At 40.3% G+C, this 27,612-nt stretch overlaps 1 protein-coding gene across 3 annotated transcripts in view; it reads left to right on the top strand.

Moving 5' to 3' along the window:
* LOC131038205 (uncharacterized) overlaps nucleotides 1-27,612 on the top strand; it is a 101,050-nt gene that overhangs the window by 40,220 nt on the left and 33,218 nt on the right. For all 3 annotated transcript variants that reach the window (XM_057970556.2, XM_057970557.2, XM_057970558.2), the window contains 3 exons: nucleotides 16,155-16,484; nucleotides 16,602-16,641; nucleotides 18,331-18,408. In XM_057970556.2, the coding sequence (XP_057826539.2) occupies nucleotides 16,155-16,484; nucleotides 16,602-16,641; nucleotides 18,331-18,408 (448 nt within the window). The remainder of the gene's footprint in view (nucleotides 1-16,154; nucleotides 16,485-16,601; nucleotides 16,642-18,330; nucleotides 18,409-27,612) is intronic.

The raw sequence follows: 27,612 nt of genomic DNA on the forward strand, positions 1-27,612 counted from the left end.
ATGAAACGTATGGACCTAAAAAGTGTACCATGTGGGTGGCTTGCATTAAGTTGAAACGTGTGGAAAGAGGCCCTTAATCAAGATGTGTAGATCCTAATTTAAGCCTTGACCTAACATGGAGATAAGGGGGATCACAGTGTAACGTGTGATGCAAGAGGACTTAAATGCCAAACACATAGGAGAGATTACAACCAAATGGAGTGACCCATATTGGGAGATAAGTTGAAACGTGTAGCCCTAAAGCTTAGCATGTGGGATCAAATTCAAAACTGAAATGTGTAATGGTGGATCTAAATGTAACATGGAGATAAAGGGGGCCCTAATTTCAGGCGTATGGTTGGATAAAGCAAGTATGAAGCGTGTGGATCCTAATTTAAACGTGTAGACCTCAATGAGAACATAAGGAAGATAAAACTTAGGGCAGATCTAAAAGGTAACGTGTCGAGAGTGGTCCTATCTTCATCATATTGAGCAAAGTGAAACACATAAGGACCAAGACCTAAGTGAAATGTATGAGAGAGGACTCAAATCCAAGCACGTGGATTCAAACTCAAAGATGAAATGTGTAAAGATTGCTCCTGCCCTAAAGCAAACGTGTGGACCTAAAGAAGAAACGTGAGCATCTAAACATGAAGCATGTGGAGGAGATCAAAGTAACATAAGGCCGACCTTAAGCATTAAGGGAGTTAAATGTGTACAAGAGCAAGTAAGAAACAAGCCGACGTAAGTATCAAGGAAATGAAAAGTGTTTAAATACAATTGAAATTAATACAAACTGCCCTTTAGCCGACTTAAAGCAAGTTTGATGGGTGCTTTGTAAGAGGTATATAAAGGAGAGGGCAAATTCATTCAAACACCACTTTATTTGAATCCCAAGACAAATTAAGACGAGCAGGAGCAGATCAGTCCGAAAATGAGGAACATGACTTAGGCATTAGGAAAATTCCATCAGCATTTTATAGGGTTTTTTAATTAAAGGAGGTTTGTGAAAGGATTGATGTCATCTTAATTTGTTTGTTTTGCAGGTTTGGCAGAAGGAAGAAAAAGAATCAGACCTAAGAGAGATGGTGGATCAGAACTAAGTTGGAGTTTGACATAAAAGCAAAAGGATAACATGAAGGCTCAGTTGCAGCATAAAGAGGATCAAATCTTCCATTTGGACATCAAATAATTCTATGCAAGGCAAATAATAAAGGGAGCAGACCTGAATGAAGTTTACCGGCATACTTAGGGTCAATTTTATCAAGTTTAAAAGCCAGTGGTAGGATGCATGGAGTAAAGAGGTAAACTCATCAATATGAAAGGCAAAGTCTACAAATTCAAGGTGCAAGGGGCTTGAGGCAACATTACTTTACACCGAGGTCATCACAACCTTAGTTGCATGGAGTGGGCAAGCAGCGAAGATGCCGAATTCAAAGACAGTATTAAGACAATTCAAGTAAAGGGGATCAATCACACCTAGATATAGTGTGCGGCACCGTTGATGTGTTTTTCATGCACGATCAAATACATAATAAAGTATCGAATACTTTATCCTCTCTTGAACAAAGACTTCTCAAATGTTGAACACGAAAGGATCACTTGAGATGACTCCAAGGTTTACAATGTCAGGTCTTGACGTGTTGGATAGCTTCAATGGTTTGATGTGTCCGTTGTACCTCCAAAGTGACTTACGCAATTGTTCTTGAAAGTGACGAAACTTCTCAATCACAAGGAATGATACTTTATGAATGATATTACAATGTCACTCTTTCTTACTACTACTAATGATCTTTGATTAAAAAAAATGAAAAAGGAGTAAGGTTTAGGAATACTAAACTAACGCTAAGAATGCAAGATGATGGACAACTTCAAGTGAGCTCAACTAAGCTTTGCTTTGACATGCCATGAACATCTCCACAAGGCTAGTGCGATCTTCAAGGGATAGCTTGATGATTTTCAAATCACTACCACAAGCATAGATACTGTCAAGGTGAAGCATATCAATGACTGAATAGTAATTGAAGTTAAGCTTGGCTAAAAATAGGTTCAGTTGACTACGCAAGATACTTCACCATCGATGAAATACTAGTAGTATGTACAATAGGAGCTTCACTATCAATCATGCACATAAATCTTTCATTCATCTAAATACTTAAAGCAAATTCTATTCTATCTTTTTTTTTTGTCTTTTCAAACATTAAGTTTTTTCATAAAAGGATGAAGAAACAAGCAAATGCTCCAAAACACAATAAGTCACCAACACTTCAATGATTTTATTAATTCTGGTAGCATCGAGCAACAAATCTTCAAAACTCTTTTAATCGACCCCTTTCAAATGAAATGAGTGGGGCTTATATAGTGCTCCCAAATAGAATGAATGGCCAAGATTAAATTAGAATCAAGGGCCAAGATCTTGCCACCTAAACCCTAATTAGGGTTTTTTACATCAAATGGGAATGTGACATCCATTTGGCACAAACATCGAGGAAAAATCGTCCAATAAGAAAAATGATGCCACATGGGATCATAACAAACTTTGTTTCCCTTATCCTTTTCTTTTGTTGCAAATTCAACGAATCTGGACATCATGAATTCAATTTCGGTTATTGGGGCAGCAGGCACATTCTTCAACTGTTCTTCCATGAAGCTCACTTCGTCTAAGGCAGAGGCAAAGGCTTTCTCCCATCCTGGCTCGAAATCTTTATTCTTGCTGGTGAATACCATGAATGAGTGTATGTCTTCCAGCTGCTTCTTTGAAGGCAATTCAGCTGTTCTGAAGAATATGATTCACTCTCTCGATCAGCTGATCGACATCTATGTGGATTCCTTCATTCATCTTCTTCTCAAGTATGATTTCGGCTACCTCCACAATCTTATCACGTATCAAGTTTATTGCATCATTGACTTGAGTGCAACCACTGGTGATATCCTCATAGATGGCCTTCCTCATTTGGAGCAAGTTAAACCACTGTTGGAAATCAAGTGACTGTCCATCCTTCAACAATCCTCCATTCACTAAAGTTTTCTTAGGTAGATTCTTCATTGTTTGCAATCTTGGCATGGTATAATCTCTGGTGAAAACGAAAGTATCATAGGTCACCATGAGGATTTGAGTCCTTTCAATAACACTGTGACTTAATGAAATATCCTTACTAGCTCCTTCACAAATGCATTTGCCTTCTTGAAAGACTTATTTATCCAAGTCTCCATCAGGTGGGCTGAAGTTCTCATCTTCTCTAAATTGTCCACTAAGTTTGGAGGAAGTAGTGGCGGTGGTGTGCTTGAGGGATCATGTTGCCTTAGTGCTTCCTCGAACTGCTGCAGGTAACTTCTCAACGCACTCACCTTTCTCTAATTTCTTGTTCTTTTCTACTTCCAACTTCAACATATCATGGACTGTTTTCACTGTATCATTTAAGTCTCCAAGTCATAATCTCTTGTTGTGATCTCATTTTCAGGCTTATCTACCCTCATAATGGCAATTTGTATCACTCAAGATCTTGTGTCATTCCTTGTTATCTTTGACATCTTAGTGGCTTTCTTCTTTTCAATAGTCCAAATCATCAATAGGATCTTCCTCTATCACTATGACTTCCTTTGCTAGTCTCTCCTTGAGCCATGCTGGGATCGCAGATTTCTCTTCTCCTACTTGCACCTCCTTGAGTTGCTGATCTTCTCGGGGTGTAGAGGTCACTTCTTCATCTTCATTCTCAATATCCACATACACATCTTTACCTTCTTTGCTATTAGTTTGCTCGTGTGGAAATGAATTGTCTTGAACTTTTGGTTGCTTATGCCTTTCTATCTTCTTGCATCTGCTATTCTGGATTGTAGACTCCATGGATTCATTCGCTCCATGATCAATGCTTCCTCTAGGCGACTGTCTTTCAATGCTGCTTGATTTATATATACTTCGTGTATGGAAAAAGTACTAGTGGAACGGTGGCCTTAATCTGCTTTATGCTTCTTGTGTGAAGGCCCTTCCTTGTGACTTTCTATTCTCTTTGTTCCTTTGGAGTGAGTTGACTGGGTGGCACTTCCATTGATGCTCGTGCTTTTTGTATCTTCATCGGATGGTTCTGTCTCTCCCATCAATTCGAATGTTAGCTGTGTATTTTGTCTCTTCAACTTTTGGATTTGGATGTTTACTCATTGTTGTGTGTATGCTAAGGCTGGCTTAATCAAGTCTTTCAAATCGGTGATCTCCACGTCAATCCAATTGACTTCCACTTCCTTGTTTTTCTCTTGCTCATATACCGGTTGAAGGTGTTTTCCACTATCTTGTGCTTGATCTGGAATATCAAAAACTTTGCACAACCTAACGATGTCAATTGGTAGCCTTGAGAACATCTTTTTTCTTATTTCTAGATCATCCTAGGCATTCATCCTGTAGTCTTCTACCTGTAGCTTGTGTTTGTGTCTTCTTTTGTTAGCTCTTCTCCTGTTGCCGTAAGGATCAAATTTTTCTCTAGAGAAGTATGGAATAAGGAAGTGAGATCTCAATTCTTCTGATTTCTCCACTGCTTGTAGGTGCGGACATGCTTCTAATGATTGCCTGTCTAAGATGGGAAAAGCGATTCCTGTCTTGTGTCTATTCTTTTGCACTTTATTATATGTGGTCAACTGTCTCACCAACTCAAGCAATATTATCTTGTCAATAGGATAGCGTGATAGCATAGAGAATCCTTGAATTCTAATGTAGGTGAACTTGGGAAATTGGATATACCAAGCACCGGATTTATGTACTAACTCTTTCTCTTGCGGAGATAGTCTTTGATGTATGCCGCCTTGCAAGGTTCTTGTTAAGTGCATGGTGCAAGCGTTGTTCACTCTCCTGTAATGTGCTTTGCCAGGGTAGTGTAACTGTGTATATGACTCACATGCTCTCATCTCTCCAAATCCCATTCCTACTGGACCTCTATACATTAATCCTGCATGCTCATGAGCTCTAGCAAGTGAATATATGATATATGAACTCATGTAGAATTTCTTTGTACGTGCAAGCCTCTTCAATTGTAGATCAAGGTTATTGCTTATGATTCTTGCCTAGTTGATCTTCTCTACACCAGTTGATATTGCTTCCATGAAATAGGACATCCAATTCTCAAATTGGGATGCTTGAGAGATTCCCATAACTCGGTTGAGCAAAATGATCAAATCACCAAACTCTTCCTTAAAGTCAATCTTGTGAATGTTGGTGGGTACCTTGGATATGTCGGGCCTACTCTTCAATAACCAATACTTGTTGATTATGCCAAGGCATTTGTCAGGGTCATCCTCAAATATTGCCTGTGCTCCTTGCTTTTGTAAACCATGCCCTTGGGATCGGGTATGTGGAAAGCTTCGTTGATGGCCGTCTCGGATAGGTAGGCAAGTACTTTGCCATTAGGTGCCACTATCGTTCTCATGCTGGCATCATAGTGCTTGGCACAGTCAACAATCAACTCATTGCATTGTATAGTCGGAGGGAAGCCTGCTGCTCTTACTATCTCGCTCTCGATCATCTTCTTTAAAAATCTGGAATGCTTGCTTGTGTATAAGGGGCCCTGAAACTTCTTCATGTCTATTTGACCTAAGTTGGTGTCTCCCACATTATTCCAAAATGATGTTATCTTGGATTCTAGCACCTCTCCCTTAGAATCTTCCTTAAAGAGGGTTCGTCGTACACTTGCAACAGTCTTTGGGGCCAGGACACATGTGGAAAATAAAGCCAAATATGTAATATAGAGACAATGTCTAACAAAAAAGCAAAAGGAAATTCAAGCAAGAAAACAAGGTACAATGAAGGAGATCTTAAAAGCATCCAATCAAACGAAGAAAGGACAATAAGCAAGTGGAGCTTTGTGGAGGAGCAAATCTGTTAGTTACAACTCCCTTACATCCTCAAAAACTAGAAACAGATTCCCAACCAATCTCCACATTAAAAATTGTAATATGTCAGCCAGAAATCTCTTAATAAGGCCCCCAAGGTTTCCTTGTCAAGTAAAGGGAAAACCTCTTCATGAAACATTACATAGATGTGTGTCATACTTCTAATCCTCATCTTAATATGTGGAAAAACTCGTCTTAATTTACAAACTTTGACAAATTGATTATAACTTGCATTCAAATTAAAAGTAAAAAATATGTCTTAGATAAAATTTGTAACTTGTGATAATATCAGAGTAGTGCAGCAGAAGATGGGTTATGAATTAGGGTCCCAAAACGGTTTTCTTGAAGAACACTCTCTACGATCAAATCATCATTGCTTGAAGACAAGCAATGCTGGAAGGGCGGACTGTCATGCCCCCACTGTGATACCAATAATTGCACTACCTTTAATAAAAGGAAATGGTCTTGATTCAAGATCTCACAATTTTCTTTAAACTCAAATCAACCCAAACAGCAAAAGAAGGTGATCGACCTAAGGCTAGTGTACACGCAACATAGGCAGTGATCATATTAAGGAGCGGATTCACTAACTGCAATCTCATTATCTTATTAACCAGCGATCCCAACATTCATAAGGCTGCGATCTCAACCTTATTAAAGCATGCAATTCTCTATAATAATCAAGGCAGCATTATCATTAATTAACCGCAACAGTTTGTCAAAGGGCAAGAGGTATTATAAGAAGACACCTTGCTTGGAAGGGCTGTGACCAAAGGAAGGGACGTAACCTTGCAGCGTAGGTGAAGGGTACTTAAGGAGGGCTCTCATTCAGAAATAGGGGGGAATCATCCAGCAATTGATCAAGGAATAATATCATATATATATTAATCAACAAAGGAACAATTTATCTATTGGGATAAGTCACCCAATAAGAGCAGAACTAAGATATAGAATTCATTCAAGGTGAATACAAAACAATGAATCTGGAGATTCAATCCTAATAAGGATTATCCATTGCTTGTTGATATCAAAGAGGTATATTTTTATCATCTTATCTCTTCTTGGGAATTGCATTGTGAGGTCATGGGAATGATGTAGGTATGTCTACATGAGGGGCTAGGATTCATGGGCAGCAAGGTGGGGTTAGGCCCCCTTCTCGGCCCTGAATGGCCTTTGCGAGCAGAAAAGGTTGGGTCAGGCCCCCTTCTTGGCTCAAAATGGCTTATGAGCAGCAAGGTGTGGTTAGGTCCCCTTCCTGGCTCTGGGGCAATGTTGGGGAGGATCGACCTCAATATTGTTACCTACAATCTAACCTAGAGCTCACTGTGTGATTGACTTGGGAGATTGTGTTATTGCAGATTGAACCAAATATTGCCCATGCTATGATGATCTCATTATTAATGTTGTTATAACTTATAATGTATGAATTGAATATGAATAGTACCATGTTTTGAATATTGTCATGATTTGTTAATCATTAGTGATTCTAACATCTATTTCAAGAGTTAATAGTAATACTGTTTGCAGGCAAAGAAATCAGCGATATCCCAAAAAGGGGACATTACAGACTACATGTCCAGTACTTTGGCATAAGTTTTAGCAAATGCATGCCCAATCATAGCACTCATAAGAGAAGAGTGTATCTGCCTTGATAAATATAACCTCAATTCAAAAGAAAAGAAATCACTTTTATCATAAATTTCACATTGTTCAAGCTGCTTTGTGTTGCTGACTGCTTGAAGTAATAAGTTTTGATCTCGTTGGCTAACAGTTTTGCCAGCATTGTTGCCGGGAATAATCATTATGTTATGTTGGTATATTATGTTTATGTTGTCGTCGGTAATAATGAGTTACGGCGGTCAGTTAGTTAGCCGACGGGTAGGTAGTTGGAGTCGCGACGGTTGTGTCGCACCCCTTCGGCTGTCATATATTGTACCACCTCCGGGTGTTGGAGGACATGTAATGTTGACGACAGAATATAATATGAACATCTTTTGACATTAATGGAACTCTTATTCTGGTACTTCCTTTGTAATTGCATTGTGCATTGCTGTTCGATTTCTGTATTCTCCCTGTTTATGCAGTGAGGTAAACATTTGGTGCCGTTGCCTAGACGAACTCGGGAACGGAAGACACGGATGGCGCACAGACACAATGGGCCTACCCATTGGTGAAGTAAACCCGGAGGCCGACGACGCGCGGACAGAACTTTACACAGGAGAAGACACGGCAACGCGAGAATTTTCAATTTTGCTCCAGGTAGCCATTCAAACCTATGTCCGACGAGAGGCGACGAAGGTAGAAATCCCACCAAGTGCCGTGTGGACAGCGCTGGAGGTTAGCCCGGCAGTAAACCGGTTGATGAACCACCTCCCCCCGGTTGCTTGCACAGGCATCGCTGGCACAACAGGCCCGCTTGGAGGAGATTGCCCAGGAAGAGCGACGACAACAAATCCTACAACACTACGAAGAGAACAGCCGACGGGAAACAGAACGAGATGGCGCCAGGCCAGGAGGAAATTGAACCTTTGACTTATGCCCAATAGACTAAATAAGGACAAAAATAAAAAGATACAGAGTGACGAATGGGAAGTGGCACAAACCGCATTGAATCTCAGACAGCAGATAGAACGAAGGCGTAGGCTAAAGCAGCTTGCCGAGGGACGACCGGCCGAGGGGTTGGCCGAAGGGAACCCAGGAGGTGTCACAGAGGTTGCGGAGGCAGAGATAGACGGAGAGAACTACACTGTCTACACTGTTGTAGGGTTGCCAGAAGGAGTCACGGAGGGTGCCGAAGGAAAACTCTACAGTTCGCTAGAATACCACCGTAGGGTAAGAAGCCGCGAAGAGTTGGTGGAACAAACAAGGCGAAGTCTAAACCTGATCGATGCTACCAGAGACTTGCTAAAGAATTTGTCCATTTCAGAGGACAACCGGAGGGAGACAACCAACCGGAGGGAGACACCAGAAGGTGACGGTACGGCCGAAGGTGCCGAGGGAGCACAAGGGTACCGTACGGGAGGCAATTTGTTTGGTTCGGTGTCAGCAACTTTTTCCGGAGGACCCACGAGTGGAGGTTTAGTTGCAGGAGGCGGAGGATCGCCAAGTACAAGCACACAAGGAATTAGAGGAGCGAGACCCAGCAGTGGGATGGCGAGTAAACAAAAATTGCCAAAGTTCACAGGGGAGGGCAAGGACGACCCCTTACGGCACTGCCGTACATGTGAAACCATTTGGTCCGCCAACGGAGTAACAGACCAGGATGACTGGGTGCAGCAGTTCCCAGCCACGTTACGAGGAGTTGCCATAGATTGGTACTCCGATGTGGACAAGCAAAAAGTGGCCACGTGGGCCAATCTACAGAAGGAATTCACGAGGGAGTTTTGGTTGCTCCGTGATGACAATGAAATTGTAACGGAGATATACAGTACCAAACAAGGTACCAGGGAGACAGTACGGGCATACAGTCGGAGGCTGAAAGAACTCTTGGGTAAAATGGAAAGCCAACCCGCAGATGGATTGAAGAAACGATGGTTCGTTGAAGGGTTGAAATTCTCCCTACGGAGGAAGATGAAAATTGTACCCCCGATGTCATATGACGACGCTTATAATAGGGCGATGGACCTGGAGAGCGAACACAAAACATCAAAGAAGAAGAAAAGTAATAATTCCTCATCCGAGGACAATGACTCTTCACAGGAAAGCAGCAGCGACGACGAGGCTGGCAAACGGGTGCAAGCGCTCCAGAAAGACATGGAGCGAATGAGAAAGGAATTCAAAACAATGAGAAGCATTGGTCGGAACGAAGGGGACATATGGTGCACTGAGTGCAAAGAGGAAGGGCACACAAAGGGTACTTGCCAAAAGAAGGCATTTTGCGAGATTTGCCAAGTGATGGGACACTCCACCAAGGAGTGCCCATACAACATGAAAACCCGAGGTACGCAAATGAACCAGGTGCTGTTCACGGAGCAGGCCACAACATCTGCACCAGCGGGTACCGGCCAACATACCAACACAACGGCATCATCTGGAGGATACCGGGACAACAGACACGGCGGCGGTGGGAGTAGCAACAATACCAATAACGGAAGCCGTATCCAGTATGACGCCAAGGGCCGGCCAATTATCCAATGTAGGGCCTATAATCAGTGGGGGCACTTCGCCCGTGATTGCACGAAGGAAGCCACCCCTCAGCACCTTTGCCATTGGTGTGAGCCAGGCGACCATGAGGACGCAAATTGCCCGCAGGCAGGGGTTAATCTCCTCAACATTGAGAAGGCTGAGAAGACTGGTGAGAAAGAAGTACTGGCGATCACCCGTGCCCAGATGAAAAAAGCCACTTATCCCGACCCTCGTACGGAGAAGGAGAGATTACGGGAGGCAAAGGCCAATATTGAACGTGAGATGACGACCGAACGACGGGACAACGAGGTGGCGAGTACATCATTCCGTACGGAAGCGGAAAATAACATCATTGGGCAAATATTGCAGATGGAGGTGCCGATAAAGGTAAAAGACCTTCTAGACTCTATGCCACAATTGAGGACTGCCATCCTCACCAATGTGCAAAGCACCGCATTATTGAGTACACCACAGGTAGGGGTTCCCGCCACCGCATCGTCGAGTGCACCACAGGTAGGGGTTCCCACCACCGCTTCTAAGAGTACACCACAGGTGGAAGTTTCCGCCAGCCCTTCGACTGATGCGATGTTACTAGCCGTGAGCAGTGGTAGACACCCAGCTGTGGTAGAAATGGGTATCTGTGGGACCATTCTGAAGGACACCATTGTGGACGGTGGATCTGGGGTGAATGTACTACCAGAAGAAACATGGAAGCGGTTGGGGAAGCCCACCTTGTGGCCACCCACATTCAACCTGGTGGGAGCGGACCAACACGGCATTAAGCCACTCCGCCTGTTGATGGCCCAGCAAGTGACGATTGGTACGCAACCATTCTTGTTAGATTTCGTGGTTATTCCCTCGAAGAAGAAAGGCTATGACACCATCCTGGGGAGAGCGTGGTTGATCAACGCGAGGGTAAACCACAACTGGAAGAAAAATACCCTTTCCATGGAGAAGGGAGGGCGGAAATATACCATTGACCTACACACCCAAGATGTCAGCGAAGAGCTCGCCTCTTCAGACTCGGACTCAGAGGATTCTAATAAAGGGGAAGGGGGTCCCGATGAAAGCAAGGGCAAGAACGCGATGGAGCCGAACAGTGAAGGGGTGCTCGAATTGGAGGGATGTTCTGAAGATGAGGTATGCTCACTTAACGGGCTCTTCCACTGGCAAATGGAGGATTACGAAATGTTCCAAAGCTACAGGCTCGAAGTAGAGGAACCAGAGCAACCAACAGAGGTGTACCTGTCGGAATACAAAGAATATTGGAAGGGAGACGCCCCAAACCCTGGCGACGTAAATAATCCGAAGAGTGTCGGCAACGATTGGAACCCTGTGTGGAAGGCCGCAGCCTTCAAAATCTTTATTATCCTTCTTATGTACGGGAAGGAGGTCGTGGTCCCTGTAGAATTTGTGGTTCTAGGTCTTCCGATGGCCATTGGAAATAGATTGGCCACCAACGGGTACAAATTGAAACCTTACCACGCGAAGCGCGCAGGGGACCCGAGAGGCCAGACAGACACTCGAGAGCCCGGAGGGGGACCCGAGAGGATGGAAGGGGACCTAAGAGGCCGGGCAAGCAACTCGAGAGGCACGGGACAAAAGCAGGAGACTTTTGGGCGAGAAAAACCGAGAAGGATGAAGGGCAATCCCAGAGACAGGGGACCCGAGCCGAAGACTCTCTAGACAACTTTAAAAAAAAAATAAAAAAAAAAGAAAAAAAAAAATCGCACGGTCGTACGATAGCGACCGTACAGTCAAAAAAAAAGAAAAAAAAAAAGAAGGGAAAAATGGCCACCGTACGGTGGGACCAAGGTGACAAGGTGACACCACCGTGCGGTGGACGGTGACACCACCGTGCGGTGGAATCACCGACGGTGACACCACGGTGTGGTGGAACCACCGACGGTGGAACCATCGTGTGGTGGAACCATCGTGCGGTGGTCACACCGTGCGGTGGGAGCCACCGAAGGCCGCACAAGGATATAAAACGCCGCACACCGAGGAGAGGAAGAAGACACCACGCCACACACCGCCGAGGAAAAGAAGAAGCCACCACACCGCACAACCGACCTTGGCAATAAAACCCCGCGGAGGAAGAAGACACCGAACACGGCCGAAGGCACATCACCGCGCAGCCAGGGAAAGGGACGCACCGCATGGCCCGATCAATACACATAGCCCACGAGCTACCGCGGGGAGTGAAGCGGACGGATGGGGTTGAGGGTTCTTACAGATTGATCCGCCGCTTAGGGAGAGCGAGATTTCGCACAATTCCACACAGCCACGTAAGGGCAAAACGACCGCCACAGGTAGACCAAGCAGTCGCACGATTGGAGGTGCCAGTGCTGTTGTTGACCGTACAGGGAGGTTGTATGGCCGGGGTGCCATCGGGGACATTATAGTGCTAAAAAAAAACAAAAAAAAAAAACAACGCCCAGATTTAAAATGATTTGCTGGAGTTTGAAGCCAGGACACTGGAAATTCAGAGTGTAGAAGAAGGGTTTTGACATCATAAAATATCACAGAAATGATGCGCGCCATGGACTTTCGTGGGGTTTTGAAGGTTGTAAATTGGTGTTGGCGGCGGGGGCGCTGCCCCTTGACCCCGCTGGGGCGTTGCCCTCGACCTCGCTAGGGGCGCTGCCCCTCGACCCCGCTGGGGGCGTTGCCCCTAGACCCCCAGTTTATTTTTGAGCTACAGAATACCACGGGAAGTGTTGTGCTTGTCCATACTGTGAGAAAGAAGCCTGCAGCTAAGCATTGGCGGGGAAGAAATAAGCCGTAGAGGGAGACGGATTTGGAGGTTGCGAACAAACAGAGTTTGAGGGAAGGCATTGCAGGTCCGTGCAGTCGTACGACAACAGGGAGTTATTCAGTTCAGTTTTTAGCCTTTGGGGAGTATGATGGAGGATTTGAGGTGTCTCCTAGTATTTGTGCCAGCGGATTGTGGCCACCTCCAGGCATGACTGGTACGCTTTGAGGAACTCGGAGTATGTCTCGGTACGACATGAGGTTGCCATGGTGGATGCACAGAGGGCTCGGGAGGAGCTGACCACCAGGTTGGAGGCACTAGTCGCATGAGACTTAGTTCAGCGTACCTAGGAGTTGGATGCCGGGAGAGCAGCACGGGTGGCTATCGAGGACAAATTGGCTAGGGAGACAATATCAATTGAGTAGCAGTTGGTGGAAGCTGAGACTGAAAAACGTGTTTTGCAGACAAGTTTGGGTTAGGCACAGGAGGACTGTGATGGCCAAGGAAGCCATATTGGTGAAATCCGCACTTGAGCATCGGATGGTAGCAGAAAGGGTTTTTCAGGCGAGGATGCAGCAAGTGTATAAGATCCGGGCCCGACTGGCGTTAGTAGTTCCTGCCGTTCATCTCTAATTTGTATTAAGTCGTCGGAGTCGACTTCTTTTCTTGGGGGGGATGATGTTGCCGTGAATAATCATTATGTTATGTTGGTATATTATGTTTATGTTGTCGTCGGTAATAATGACTTACGGTGGTCAGTTAGTTAGCCGACGGGTAGGTAGTTGGAGTCGCGACGGTTGTGTCGCACCCCTTCGGCTGTCATATATTGTACCACCTCCGGGTGTTGGAGGACATGTAATGTTGACGACAGAATATAATATGAACATCTTTTGACATTAATGGAACTCTTATTCTGGTACTTCCTTTGTAATTGCATTGTGCATTGCTGTTCGATTTCTGTATTCTTCCTGTTTACCCAGTGAGGTAAACAAGCACATTGTAGGACTCATAGAAGAGTGACAATTTTTTATCTCCATTTTACCTCCCTGATAGGTCCTCCTGTGAAATCTTGTTCAGTCCAGCATTCACCTTCATCCCTGTAATGTGGAATTTCAAAGCTTATGGGCATCTGTGGTTGGTCTTCCTTAATGACAAACGTGTTTTGTTAATCGATAAATCATCCATCAAACCCTGGGGATTATGTATCTGAAATTTTGTTAATGGATTTTTTAAATTTACCAGCTAGGAGAATTCATGATAGACTCCTTTTAACTTAACAGGAGAGCACTACATTATGTGCTCCTGTTTTTTATCTGATTCCATTTCAAATGTGCCTATGAAACTCTGTGCCTCATTTATAAAACTATTAATGTATAATTTATTCTTAAGAACTTCGACACTTTTTGAAAAAGAATACAACAGAAATATGTTTCCATTAGTTTCTAGTACTTTAAAGCATATCTACAGAAAAATAACCATTTATCACATTGTTTAGGGTGCTAGGCATGACTTATGTATTGCATCCTGTGCTCTGGTACCTATACTGTAATCTCTCCTTCTTAGCCAGGGTTAGCCAATTAGGGTTCAGACGACATAATTGAGTGGATCAGGAGGTACAGAGCATTATTTTATGATATTGCAAAAAGTTTGATAAGTTAAATTAATGTTTTAACTTAAATAATGGACATCAAAAGTGAACGTTATGATACAAGTCACCTAATATCTTAGAGAGTATGGACGCTTAGGGGAGAGAAAGTGGAGTTAACTGCATTTTGAGGTTATTTGTAATATTGCAAATGATATTTAAAGGCGATTCTAAAAGTTAGATTTATAAAGTTATGAAAATGACTTTATAATAAAGTCACTTTCCTTGGACACCACTCCAAGTGGAGTTGGAAATAATAAAAAATAGTGACTTAAAGTGGGCACCCTTTTGAGGAGAAAGAAAAGATAATAGAAGACATCAGAAATTAAATAAAACTCTAATTAAAATCATAAAGTGGCACTTGGGAAAGAAACCCTAATTAGGGTTTTGGAGTTTAATAAAATGGCAACTTGAGGAGTCATTTGTTATGTTATGTTGGATTTTATTTTCATTCTTGCCTCTTGAGAGGAGTTTAGGTGAACTTGAGGGTTTGGAGCAGCTTGTGTGGACGAAATCCTTCACAAGTCATCACACATGTAGTTGTGGAAGATCATCTTAGGGTGTGTAGGGAGATTCTACTTCAGGTATCTCATCGGTGCACCAAAGAAAATCAGTTTCGAAGAAGTGTTTGCTGGTTATGGCTGAGTAAGGTGCCTCCTTGCTAGGCTGACCCCTTCTTGGGCATGTTTGGAGCTTGAAAAAGACTCTTCTACTGCTGTTCAGTATAGTTAATATGAGTTTCTTCATTGCCAGTGTGGAGCAGATTCTAAGTAATCTTGTATGTAGTTTCTGGATTTGATTGTGTGAGAAATTTTTGACCATCAAATCCAGAAACTGCATACAAGATTTGAATGGATTCTGGAAATCTTATAGCTTAGATTCTAAGTAGTTTCTGAGGGTTGTAGGATCACCATCAGTAACAAAATCAGTTTCAGTCAGGCCGTATCAGCTCCATAGAAAAGTGGGGATTTCGTGGCTCAGTTGCCTTGTTTTTGACAACTCTTTTGCACTTCTTGAGTACTACCCGGTTAAAAGGTTTTTTGAGATGAAATGGGCAGTTTGGGAAGAGCTACGAGTAATTTTCTGAGTGACCTAAGTGGCTGCCAACTTAGTATTTCTGAGTATCCTATGTGGTTGCTAGCTTGGTGAAATCAGACCTACAAGATAGCTGTTTGGAGCCTTCCTTTATCAAGTTTCGAAGTACTTTTTCTGGAGGATATTGTGCTATTGAATCCATTTCTCATATCAGACAATCAGTCCCAGTGAAGCAGCCATTAAATTCATTGTGACATCTCCTATTTTTTTTTTTTGTGATCATAATCTATACCTGAACCAAGGAGCTACCAAATGGGTATGTCTTTTATATGTTGTATGTTCAAATCATTAAGTTGATAAGGTTTACCATTGCCTATTGCAGTCTGATTTTCATATCAGACCTGAACTATTTTGTAATCAGACTCATATCAGTAGTAAATAAAGTTCATTTGAAGTTGGGTTATCATTATTATTGTTGGCAAAGAAGTGGTATATGTTTATTGTATAATGGTTTATACATTTGCATTGAAAAAACTCTGAAAACAAATCCTACCATCACACAAAATCAGTACATCAGTTCCAGACCAAAATTCAATGGCAGTTCATAGTGCCCTACATCAGGGTGGGACATATATATACATGGAAAATGGATTTGGTTACATCAATCTTGTTTTGATATTTACACTTCGCAGCTTAGCATAGATGGTAAATAAATTACACTTTGTGTTTGCCCTTTTTCAGAAGGATACGAAAGAATTGCTCGTGCAAAGGGTGGACCATTGGTTGGCATTGTGGACACTAGTATAAGTGTTAATGCTGGTAAAATGGAGGATATTTTTGCTGATGATGAAGGAGAAGCCAGACAAAGTTATTCATCAGTAACAGCTTCAGGCCCTTGGAGTGAAAATTCCAGTGATGCAATAGATATCTTTGGAGAAGGTGATGGAGCTGCTGCTGTGGACATATTCTCTGACAGCGAGGTCTCTATATCTCATTCTACCGTCCAGGAAACTACACCACAGTCAGGACATATAGATGAGTCTACTTTGTCTACACGCAATTTTGGTGAAGGTAAGAAGTTTTCTTTTCCTTTTTGTTAAACTAGAAATCAAACTTTAGTGTCATATTTACAAGATTTCTCAGCTAATTTGTTTGAAACTCATGCCTTTAATCTTATATATTCTGTAGGTGGAGTGCCATCAGATTATGTTTTTGATGGATCATCAGGGTAAGCTCTTAGATCTTTGACAGTTCAATTTAATATTTATAATTTTAGTTTTATTATCACAGAACTCTTGATTGAGTTGAATTAAGTGCAAGATTTTTACAGTAAAAATAAGTGCCAATGGAAATATTCATGTTATTTCCATCTGTGCAATATTTTCATTTGAGTTGGAAGTTACGTGAATTTTACAGTAATTAGCTATAGAATAAAATATTCATGTCCTCTCCCCATTGAATGAAGGAAAAAAGTTTTATTGGGTTTGTTCATTCGTATGGTCAACACAACCAATTATGTCGTGTGATTTTGAAAATCAAAGGGGCTTATGAGATGGGAAGAACATCATCTATTGTATATCCTTCTAGTCCTAGTCTTTCTTTTTAAAAGTTTAACACAGGAAACGATACTAATCATTTCTTGTTATGGATCTCATCCATGTGGTAGTTATGTGTGTAAATGATACCTTCAGTAGCTTGACTCTGCTCCTTGACTGGCTCTGTTTATGGCCTTATGATATTTTTAGCTCATAAATCAATTGGCATTCTTAGCTTACCGCTTTTCATATTCTTGATCTTAGATCTGAATGCCACTACATTTAAGAATCTCAGAATAGCATCACATTTATTAAGATCACAAACAAAGCATGCAGACTACCACTTAGACTTGAAGAATGACAAGTTATTATGTTAGTTCAATGTCAACCTATATGTTTAATTGACAACTATGTTGCACAAAGTATTAGAAATGGGAATTTGGAAGCTAGAGAAATGGGAATCCAAGGAAATTCTAGAAGTGATTACTAGAAGTGTCAAATATGGGGATGATTCAGATGAAATCTAAGGTATCTCTCATGTAATTGAAAATTGGAACCATTACATAGCTTACCACCGGGTACTTGATCATCAAATGATAAAACACAACTACTCTTAGACTTAAATGGTACCTGAACTTTGAATGAAAAATGCTATACAACTTCTCTTGGGCTTCAATTGTATCCACATACACACTCCCCAAGTCAATTTTTTTGTCTAAATAGGTCTAAATTCAAGGGGAACGTATCACCAAACAAACATTGAAATAATTTAGTAGAGCATAGTAGATCTGAAACAAGGAGTTAATAGATGAGCACCTTAGGCCTCATTTTTGAACACGTAGGTCTACTTTGGATAAGGAACTCACAAGATTAGATATGGACCATCTTAGGAAAGTAATTTAAAACTAACATGAGGTTCATCTTTAGATATGTAGCTTTTTCTTTAGTGTGAGATGTATAACAAGGCCTAGCTTTTATTTTAGTACACAAGAAGATTGATGCGAGTTCCTCTCTTAGGACATGGATTTTAACAAAGTGGAAGACTAGCTTGGGGAAAGGCAATTTTTTATGAATCGGATCCCCTTTTGAGACATGGAATGTACTAGAATGTAGGGGAATGTAATGGAATGTTATAAGAATGAAATGTTTAAGTTTTCTCTTCTCTAGTTTCATAAAGTTGAACCTAATTTCTTCTCAAGTTTGACACTTCCTCTTTAATTAAAAATGTACTTTTGTTTATGTCAAATTGATTTGTTCTTTAGAATTCAATTGTTGTATATCCAGCAAATTCCAATCATTTATTGTATTTTAAGCATTTTGCTAATTGCAATCCCATCTTTCATAATTTAATATTAATCATAAATTTTATTGCTTTGTTGCAGGTATTACTATAGCAGCAGACTAGGTTATTATTATGACCCAAGTACAGGATTTTTCTGCAGTGCAACAACAGGAAAATGGTATATGTGTTTCCTTTCTGTTTTTTCCTCTGTTCTTAGGCATTGTTAGACCATATTTTAAATAGTCTTTCTGCCTAGACCATATTTTAAATAGCATTTTTCCAAGTCTCAAATATGGGAGGACAGGTTTTATGGATGGAAAATGTTTTTCTGTATTTCGAGGATGAGAAATGGACTAGTATCAAAATAATGTATAATTTGAACACTTGAATTTTAAACTACAGAAACAATAACATATAAGAAACCTAAACAAGTCAAAAGGAGCTGAAATTCTAAAGAGTAAGTACAATATCACTTCATTGATTCCATAATCCATCTGATAGACTGATACTTATAGACATAATATAAAACACTGATTTGTATCTAGCTTACCAGGTTCGCCCCCTCAGACCCCTGGTCCAGTCCGGCCTGGTCCGGGTCCTGGGTTCGGGTCTGGTCCGGCTGTGGTTTGGATAGGGTCCGTTTTCCACAGGCTGGGTTCGAGCCAGGTCGAACTCAGGCGGACCCAGTTCGAAGCAGGTCGAACCCAGGCAGCCAACTGACCCAAAAAGACATTTTATGTGCAAATATTTTTTTTTTGAAATCTGCCAGCGAAAAAGTGAAAAATAAACCCTAAAAGTGACTTCTAAAACATAAACTTGGCTCATTTTTCCTCATTTGTGTTGCAAACAAAAGTTTTTTGCTAGCAGGTTGAAGAAAGGGTGAACTAAATTTGGCTTCCAAGATCAAATAGGAGGAGTTGAAGACTGATTCTTGAAGCTTCAACAAGTGTTGCAGTATCATTTCCACACATTGGCAAGCTCCCATTGGCAGCAAGAGGTAGGTTTTTGAACATTTTTTTCAACTATCTTTGTTTCTTTTTTTTTTTGATTGGTAATATTTATAATTTTATTAAATAAAGCTAAAACAATACATCTTCATCCAGATTTTAACTATCAAACCACTTACCCGAAAAGCCACCCACAAAAAACTCCAAACCATCCATCAACAAAAAGAAATTCACAAACCAGTAACCTACTCAAACCCCACACCCCACTACTACAAGTGCGGAAATGCCTATATACATCATGCCATACAAAATTTTGGCATATACTGTTCAAACAGTTTCTAACAGAAAGTTAAAGTTATTCAAATAAAATTTAACAAAAAATAGGAAATTGGCACCAAGAGGTACCTTGGCCCGCAGTATCTTCATCTCTCTTTCTTCACCGCTCCTGCAATCATGGCGCTTGAATCACCACCCACCCCGTCCTCACCATCAATCGGTCTAATTGCCACTGACTCACGTTGCTTGGCCATTTCCACAGAAAGACGCCTAGTTATAGGTCGCTTCCTTCGCACCTCATCCACCATCCCAACTTCCTCCTGCGCCTGCTTGATAATGTCCTCCAACTCTATGATTTGAACATACATTTTCAGGCCCTCCCACACCCTACTCGCATCCTCACGAAATCTGGCTTTTACTTCTTCTCGGCGTTGCAAAAAGGGAATCCGCATATGCCTGCCTCTAAGTTCTGCATGCTCCTCTGGGATGCCTTGCGAGACATTAAAGCCCCATCCCGGGACTGCCCACTCCAACAAAGATTCCATGTTAAGCAGGTAATCTTTCGGCACTATCGCCGTCATCACACTTCTAACCTCCGCACAAGAATAACCAAATTCAAGCCCCCACACCATAATTAAGGAGTAGATATCTACCCTTGTTCTGTATTTGTGACCAATGACTGCCACCTCCTCGCCTAGAACTAGTTGAACCGCCCTCAAGAGCAAGGGATCCCTCACAAGAAACATATTTTGCAGCCCTTTTTCTGGAACTAGACGCCAAAAGGCAAGCATGAGTTTAGAAGTTTTAATTGTGAAGCTGGCTTCCATTTTGAGTACCACACAAAACTGTCTATCTCTGCAAAGAAACCGCTTTCACCAACACCAAATTTGCTCATCTGCCACAATGAATGAGTGTACATTCTCATTCTAACTATTAATGTAGTTCTCCCAACTCCCATCGCCGTTGCAGAGGAATTCGACATTAATTGCTTGTAATACTCGAGCCAACTAGGCAAACGAAGAGAGGAAAAAAATGCATTTCGCACATTTCAAGTTTGTCATTGGTAGTGTACTTAGTAGGCCGTCTTAACTCCATTGAATGCTGCCATCATTACCATGCCACCACCTCACCTCTCCCTTAGCTAAATTGCATACCACATTGGACAACCCGTCAACAATGACATTTCCACTTCTCCTTACATGAGAAATACAAAAATCTTGTAAAGTTTTTAATTTTGAGCAGATAAGGTGATAAACTTATTTAATCTCTAGCTCGGGGTTACTCCTTTCATGATTGCGTTAACCACAACTTGAGAATCTCCCCCCAAATGGACTTTCGAAACCTCCATATTAACTGCCAAATCAGTTGCTAACAGAGCCGCTTGCACCTCTGCGTCATTATTAGTTCCATCTTCAGCCTTTTTGCACCTTTGAAGAGAACCTTCCCTTCATCATCGCAAGCCACACATCCCTCCCTAGAAATACTCGGGTTGCCCCTAGAGGCCCCGTCAAAGTTGATCTTAATCCATCCCTGCTCCGGTTTTGACCAAATTTCCTCCTTTTGTCCATGATCCTTACAAAAAGGATTAACCCTTGGAAACCCATGAACGGGTCTCAACTATTTTTGTTTCACAAATTGTCAAACATGAAACATTAATTGTTTTTCATTATTTTGTTTTTGTTTTTGATTTTGAATATGTTCATATTATTTCTTGCCATAGGAACCAGAATGGCATCTACCTCTTCCTCCATTGGCACAATTGAACAATTAAAATAAAGAAATGATCCAAATTCTCCCCTATGGAAGTATGTTGACATTATAAGACCACTTTTAGGAGGTGGGGGATTCCATTGGAGATGCCAAGAATGTGGTATACAATGTAATAGTTCATATTATCAGGTGGTAGGCCATTTGTGTGGAATAAAAGGAAGAGGCATCAAAAAATGTACTGGAAAAGATCGTAAACCTATACCAGATGAGATGGTGATGAAATATATTAAGGAGCATGAAGAGGCAAAAGAGAGAGAAGCCTACAGATTGAATCAAATCGCACCAAAGAAAAGAAGGGGAATGCAAGCCCCATCTAATCTCGATGTTGTAGTAGAAAACCACCCCTTCTTTTCCACAGCTGAACTCAAAGTGAAGCACCCTTGACATGCAAAAGAACAAAGGGGCCCTTAGAAACCGCATTTCAAAATGAGAGTCGAGACATTGCTGACCAAGATGTAGCAAGTTGCATATATGCAAATGGGTTGGCTTTCAATGCTGTTCCCTCTCCATATTGGAAGCAAATGTTGAAAAGTGTTAATGAAGCTCGAAGAGGGTATAAGGGCCCAGGTTATGTGAAGGTACGTGGAACATTATTGGAGAAAGAGGTGAAGGGGGTTGAAGATGCATTGAAACCCATAATGGATTCATGGGCTGAAATAGGTATATCAATTGTTTCAGATGGGTGGAAAGATTCTAAAAATCATCACTTGATCAATGTCATAGCGGTGTCCCCCAAAGGGGCAATGTATTTGAAAGCTGTGGATTGTGAGGGCCAAATAAAAGACAGCCAATTTATTGCAGATATTCTGATTTCCGCCATTGAGTCAGTGGGACCCTGCAATGTTGTCCAAGTCATAACGTACAATGCAAAAAATTGTAGAGCTGCTGGTTTGTTGGTTGAGGAATGCTATGATCACATCTTTTGGACACCTTGTGCGGTACATTCACTCAATCTTATGCTACAAAGGATTGGGACTAAAATAAAATGGATTAGAGATGTGCATGCAGAGGCTAAGGACATCTAGATGTTCATCACAAACCACCACATGTCTCAAGGGATTTTTAGATCCTTTTCGAATTTGGAGCTATTGAAGGTAAGTGAAAGAGTAATTTAATTTTACATTTTCTGATTTTTTAAAATTTTCAATGTTCATAATATCATCGTGTAAGCTATATTGTGTATTCTTTTTTAAAGTTTGGCTTTATTTTTTAATCATTTTTGCATTAATTTGTGTTATAGGTTGTTGAGACCCGTTTTGCATCAAACACAATCGTCTTAAGATGGCTTGTGAAAGTTAGAGTGGCACTATGCAATATGGTGATCAACACCAATTGGATTGTATGGAAGCAGAGTAGCAGTGAGAGGGCAGCAAATATTAGGGACTGAATATTGAATGAGAAATGGTGGGATCTTGTGACATATCTCCTTAGTATCACTGAGCCCATTATGAGCATGATTCACTATACCGACATGGATAGGCCTTGCATTGGTGAGATTTATGATGGCATTGATTGAATGCTTGAAAAAATGAAGTGCACTATAAATGCAAGAGTGAAAGATCCCAATGAGAAATTCTTTAAAGAAGTTGAAGCAATTGTTGTTGAAAGGTGGAATAAGATGACCACTCCTTTGCATCTTTTTGCCTATGCCTTGACACCAAAGTATTATAGCAATCAATTTCTTGATAAACTAGGAAAGACTCCACCATGAAGAGATCTAGAAGTATCTGATGGGTACAAGGCAGCATTTCTTAGACTATATCCCGATGATGATTTGTGAGATATTGTTACAAATGAGTTCATAGAATTTGCAAATGGGAATGGTCTAAGTGTTGATGCTCTTTGCCATAGATCGAAGAAGGATGCTCATAGTTGGTGGTACTTCCATGGCGCATGCTTCCAACACCTACAACCCTTCGCTGTCAAAGTTTTATCACAAGTAAGTTTAATTAATTAAAATTTATCACAAGTTTATTTATAGTTTACTTTGTCTTCATAGGTTGCTAGTAATTTTTAATTTTAATTTTATAAATTTATAATTTTAATTGTTTACTTTGTCTTCATAGGTTGCTAGTTCACCTGCTTCAGAAAGAAATTGGAGCACATACTCTTTCATCCACTCAGTAAAGCACAATAGGTTGCTATCAAAAAAAGTGGAGAATTTAGTATATGTGCATTCCAACCTACGTCTTCTTTCACACAAACAATGTGACTACACCCAAGGGAAACGAAGATGTGGGATATAGAGCTTGAACATACTGATTTGGATGCTCCTGATTCTTAGCTTCTTGCAGTAACACTTGATGACTCGGATACCGAACAAACCTATAGTGCAAGTGCAAGTGGCATTGGTTCATCTAATGTCTATGTCAATGATGTAGAGGAGGAGGATGATGAATTAGAAATTTAGAGAATCCATTTGATGATCAAACTTTAAACTGTTGAAAGTTGAAACAATGATATTTGAATATTTTGTCACTTTGATATTAAACTTGATGTATATGATGCTATTATGGTATGATCATGGTGCTATGATTACAAGTTTATGTTTGTTTTGTTGTTTATATGATGCTATGTACATGCTAATCTTAATTCATGCTTATAGGCTGCTCAAATATTAATATATATATATACACACACACACACAAATATATATATATATATATATATATATATATATATATATATATATATATATATATATGTATGTATGTTTGTATGTATGTATGTATGTATATAATTTGCATGAACCTGAACCAGCAACCTAGATTTATATTGAAAGATCCCAAAAATGTAATTTTGCATCATTAGTAGGGACATTGAGTAACACGCTCAAAAGTTGGAGTCATCATACAACAGGCACCTCGGAAATTGTTTCTCTTTCTGTTTGTCTTCCTTGCTTTTCCTCTTTGCATTCAGGTGTATCCAAAAGAGGAATAGGTGTGGGTTTTAAAAGCTTTTGGGTTGGAGGGCCTTTGTGGGCTTCCTCCTTTTAGGGTTTAATTTGTTTTAAAATTGTTTTTTTTAATAATCTTATGCATTCGATGTGGGAGGCGCTTGAAGTCCAATGGACAACTAAGGGACATTGGAATGTTCAAGGGATGCTAGGAAATCCCTCAAAAGACCACAAACAAGGGGGACTGGTAGAGAATGTCCTCTCCAAGTCCTTGGAAAATCTTGGACATGATGCAAACCTAGGGGTAGACGTTCCTATGAAATGCTATTTTTAAATCAAGAACATATTCACAATATAGCATCAGCTATGTCCGTTTCTTTATTACCAGGAGATAGGATAGGGATTGGAAACAAGGAATCCAATTTTCAAACAGTACTTGGAGATGACAGAAAGTCAATAAATTATACTTAGTATATTTAATTTTTGTAATCTAAAATGCATCAAATTCTAAATTAATAAAAAACAGTGAACAACGCAGCGAAATTTAGGAAATACAAAATACGTTAAAAGTTTTAGGATACCATGTAGATGTTGAACTTTGAAGCAACTAGAAATTGTATTCATTATTAGTTACAAGACTCGGACTTGGCTCAAACTCGGCAAGCCGATTTTTGACCCGGACTTAGCGCTCGGACTCGGCAAAAACTCAGCCAAGACTCGGCAAATTGAAAAACCCAAGAAATTCAAAGATTTTTAACGATTTTAAACTTGTTTCATGTATTTTTTAATAAATAAACCTCAAAGACACAATAATCTCATCAAATAGAAGCTACATTGAACACATACACAAGTTTACATTCATCACATTGCAAATTGTAGGCTTGAGCTGAAGGAAATAAGCTAAACTAAATAACACATTAGAAATACAAATAGTGTCAAATGTCTACAAAATTCATGGAATATGAAATCCATGTCATCAAAAGTTCAAAACATATTTAACATAAAAGCTAGAGCCTTTAAGTCTAAGGCTCAAAGGAGCCAATATCAGTGATCACTCGACCTTGCAATCCGAGGCCCAATGCTCACACTCGCACTACCACTACTTCCTGATCTAGGAAATGGAGGTTGAGGATTTGATCCATGGCTGCCATTTCATCCATTTGCTTCCTTTTGAATTCCTTTTTCTCTTTAAATTCCTCTAATTGAGCTTGCACTTCACATATAGCCTCATGGGGTGCTTTTTTGCGTGATTTTGTTGAAAGATGCCGAGTATTGATTGAAGCAATCTGATTTAATTTTCTGATTCTGATTTCTTTGGCCAGCGGTAGGGAATTTGGTTTTTTGTGTATTTTTAAAAAAAAGTTTTATGCTTCTTTTTTTTTTTTTTTTTTTGAAATATATCCCTTAGGAATATTGGAAATGCAAATGAATATCAAGAATAAAACATAAACAATTGATTGGAAACAATTTTCAGATTGACTGATTTATTAACAGCAACTAACAAATGTCAATAAATAACGAAATTCAACTACAAGCCAAAATTCAGCTTATCAGTAGCTTTCTTCAAATCATTATTCCACTGCTGTCTGGGTCCCCTATCATTCTGTTCCCCCATAGAATCACGACGTTGCAGACAATATTGATGCAAGGGAAATGCATCTCTGACATGTGCTGGAAGTTGATCCCACTCATTGCTGACAACCATAACTGTATCTTGGAAAGTTATTCCATTCTGTGGATCAGCCAATGGTGGTTCATCTCTAGGAGTGAATCGAGGGAGCATAGGCCTATCAATTGTCCTCGTATGGGTCTTGTCTCTTTGAGGTGAGATGGATGCGCTTCCCAAGGATGATGGAGTCCTACTGCTGCCACGACTCCCTGCAGCTGAAACCTTTCTGCTACGGCTTTTGCGCCTTCCCCTGTGATTTCCCAAATCCATCCTATCCAGTGTGTCCTTGTTGATGTGTGTTTTATTCTCATAACATTTCAAAATAAAATACCAAAGTAATTTACACTCTCTTGAACAAAATCACCTCAGATGCTAAGGGTAAGATCAACTAAAATGATTCCAAGGTTTCTACATGTCAGGTCTTGACGATGGGTAACTCAATGGTTGATGTGAATTGCTTTGTTCACTTGGGGACTTACACAAATATTAGGATTATCTTATTTGATCATGAAATATGTGGAATAGGTATTGTAGTCACACAAATCTGTCCAATTTAATTAAATGAATATTTGCTATTTATTCGATTAAAAATCCACTAGCCATGAGTTAATTAAATTAATATTTAATTAATTCATCTCCAAACATTCTTCTATTAATTAAATAAATTATTCAATTTATTTTAATTAATTCATTAAACCAAATTCACAATCAATTAAATAAATAAAATCTATTTATTTAATTAAATCCCCCTATTCCTCTTTTAAATAAATTAAATTAAACACTTATTTAAATCATTATCCCCCCTCAACTTGCATTCTCCTAAAAATGCAACTTGCACACATTTATTGAAATAAATGAATATTTATTTTAATTAAAAATCCTATTTTCCCTCACCCACCAAATCCACTTGCAAATCTAATCTCCTTCTAGATTCTTCTAACCACTTCCTAGTTAGCCTAATCCATCCTCTAATTATTGTCACATTCCTAAGCAACATGGAGTCACTTCTCAAAGACTTCAAAGTCTTTGAAAAACATTTAATGCTTTGTGTGTTCAACAATTTAACCTCCAAAGTCTTCCAAAACCACTAATGGCTCTTACATGACCATTAATGGCTCTTACATAACTATTTATGGTTATTTCAACTTGTCTCCCCAAGCATTTATTGCTTTGACCATGTTTATCCCTTTTGCCTTTGCACAAGAGTTTATCCATTGGATAAAAGCTTTATTTTTTGAATAAAGAGTTTATTCATTCAACTAACCTTGACCTTAACTCCCAAGGTCATGTCAAGCATTTAATGTTTATTCCCTCTTCTCTCAACCTATCTCACATTGACACATGTCATCCTGGGATTGGGTTGAAAGCCCTCACATAGATTTGAAATCATTCAATCCTGACCCTTGTTGAGATTGCTCAATCTCAACCATCCATTGCTCCATTTTTCCTATAAATAGAGCCCATTTCTTCATAATCCAGATCCTGAAAACTTGTATGCATTTAACCTATAGGCATTTTAGAGAGCATTTAGCATAACAATCTAATATCTTGTTATTTTGGTTAAAATCAATCATTTTTAATAACATCTAGTATTTTAGCTTTTCATTTTACATTTGGAGCAAAATACTCAAATCTCAATCTTCCATAAGCATCCATAGTGCAAAAAGCTGCTGAGAGCTACACTATTTTGGAACTTGGAGAGGAGAGGAGAGGAACAAAGGAGAAGGAGCCAAGAGCATGTTAGGAGGTATTTGGAGATGCCTTGTCATATTTGCTTCTTTAGTTAAATATTCTTTCATGTTCTTGGTATCTCTTTTGATATGT

Source organism: Cryptomeria japonica, chromosome 10 (assembly GCF_030272615.1).
Source record: "Cryptomeria japonica chromosome 10, Sugi_1.0, whole genome shotgun sequence".
Lineage (NCBI taxonomy): Eukaryota > Viridiplantae > Streptophyta > Pinopsida > Cupressales > Cupressaceae > Cryptomeria > Cryptomeria japonica.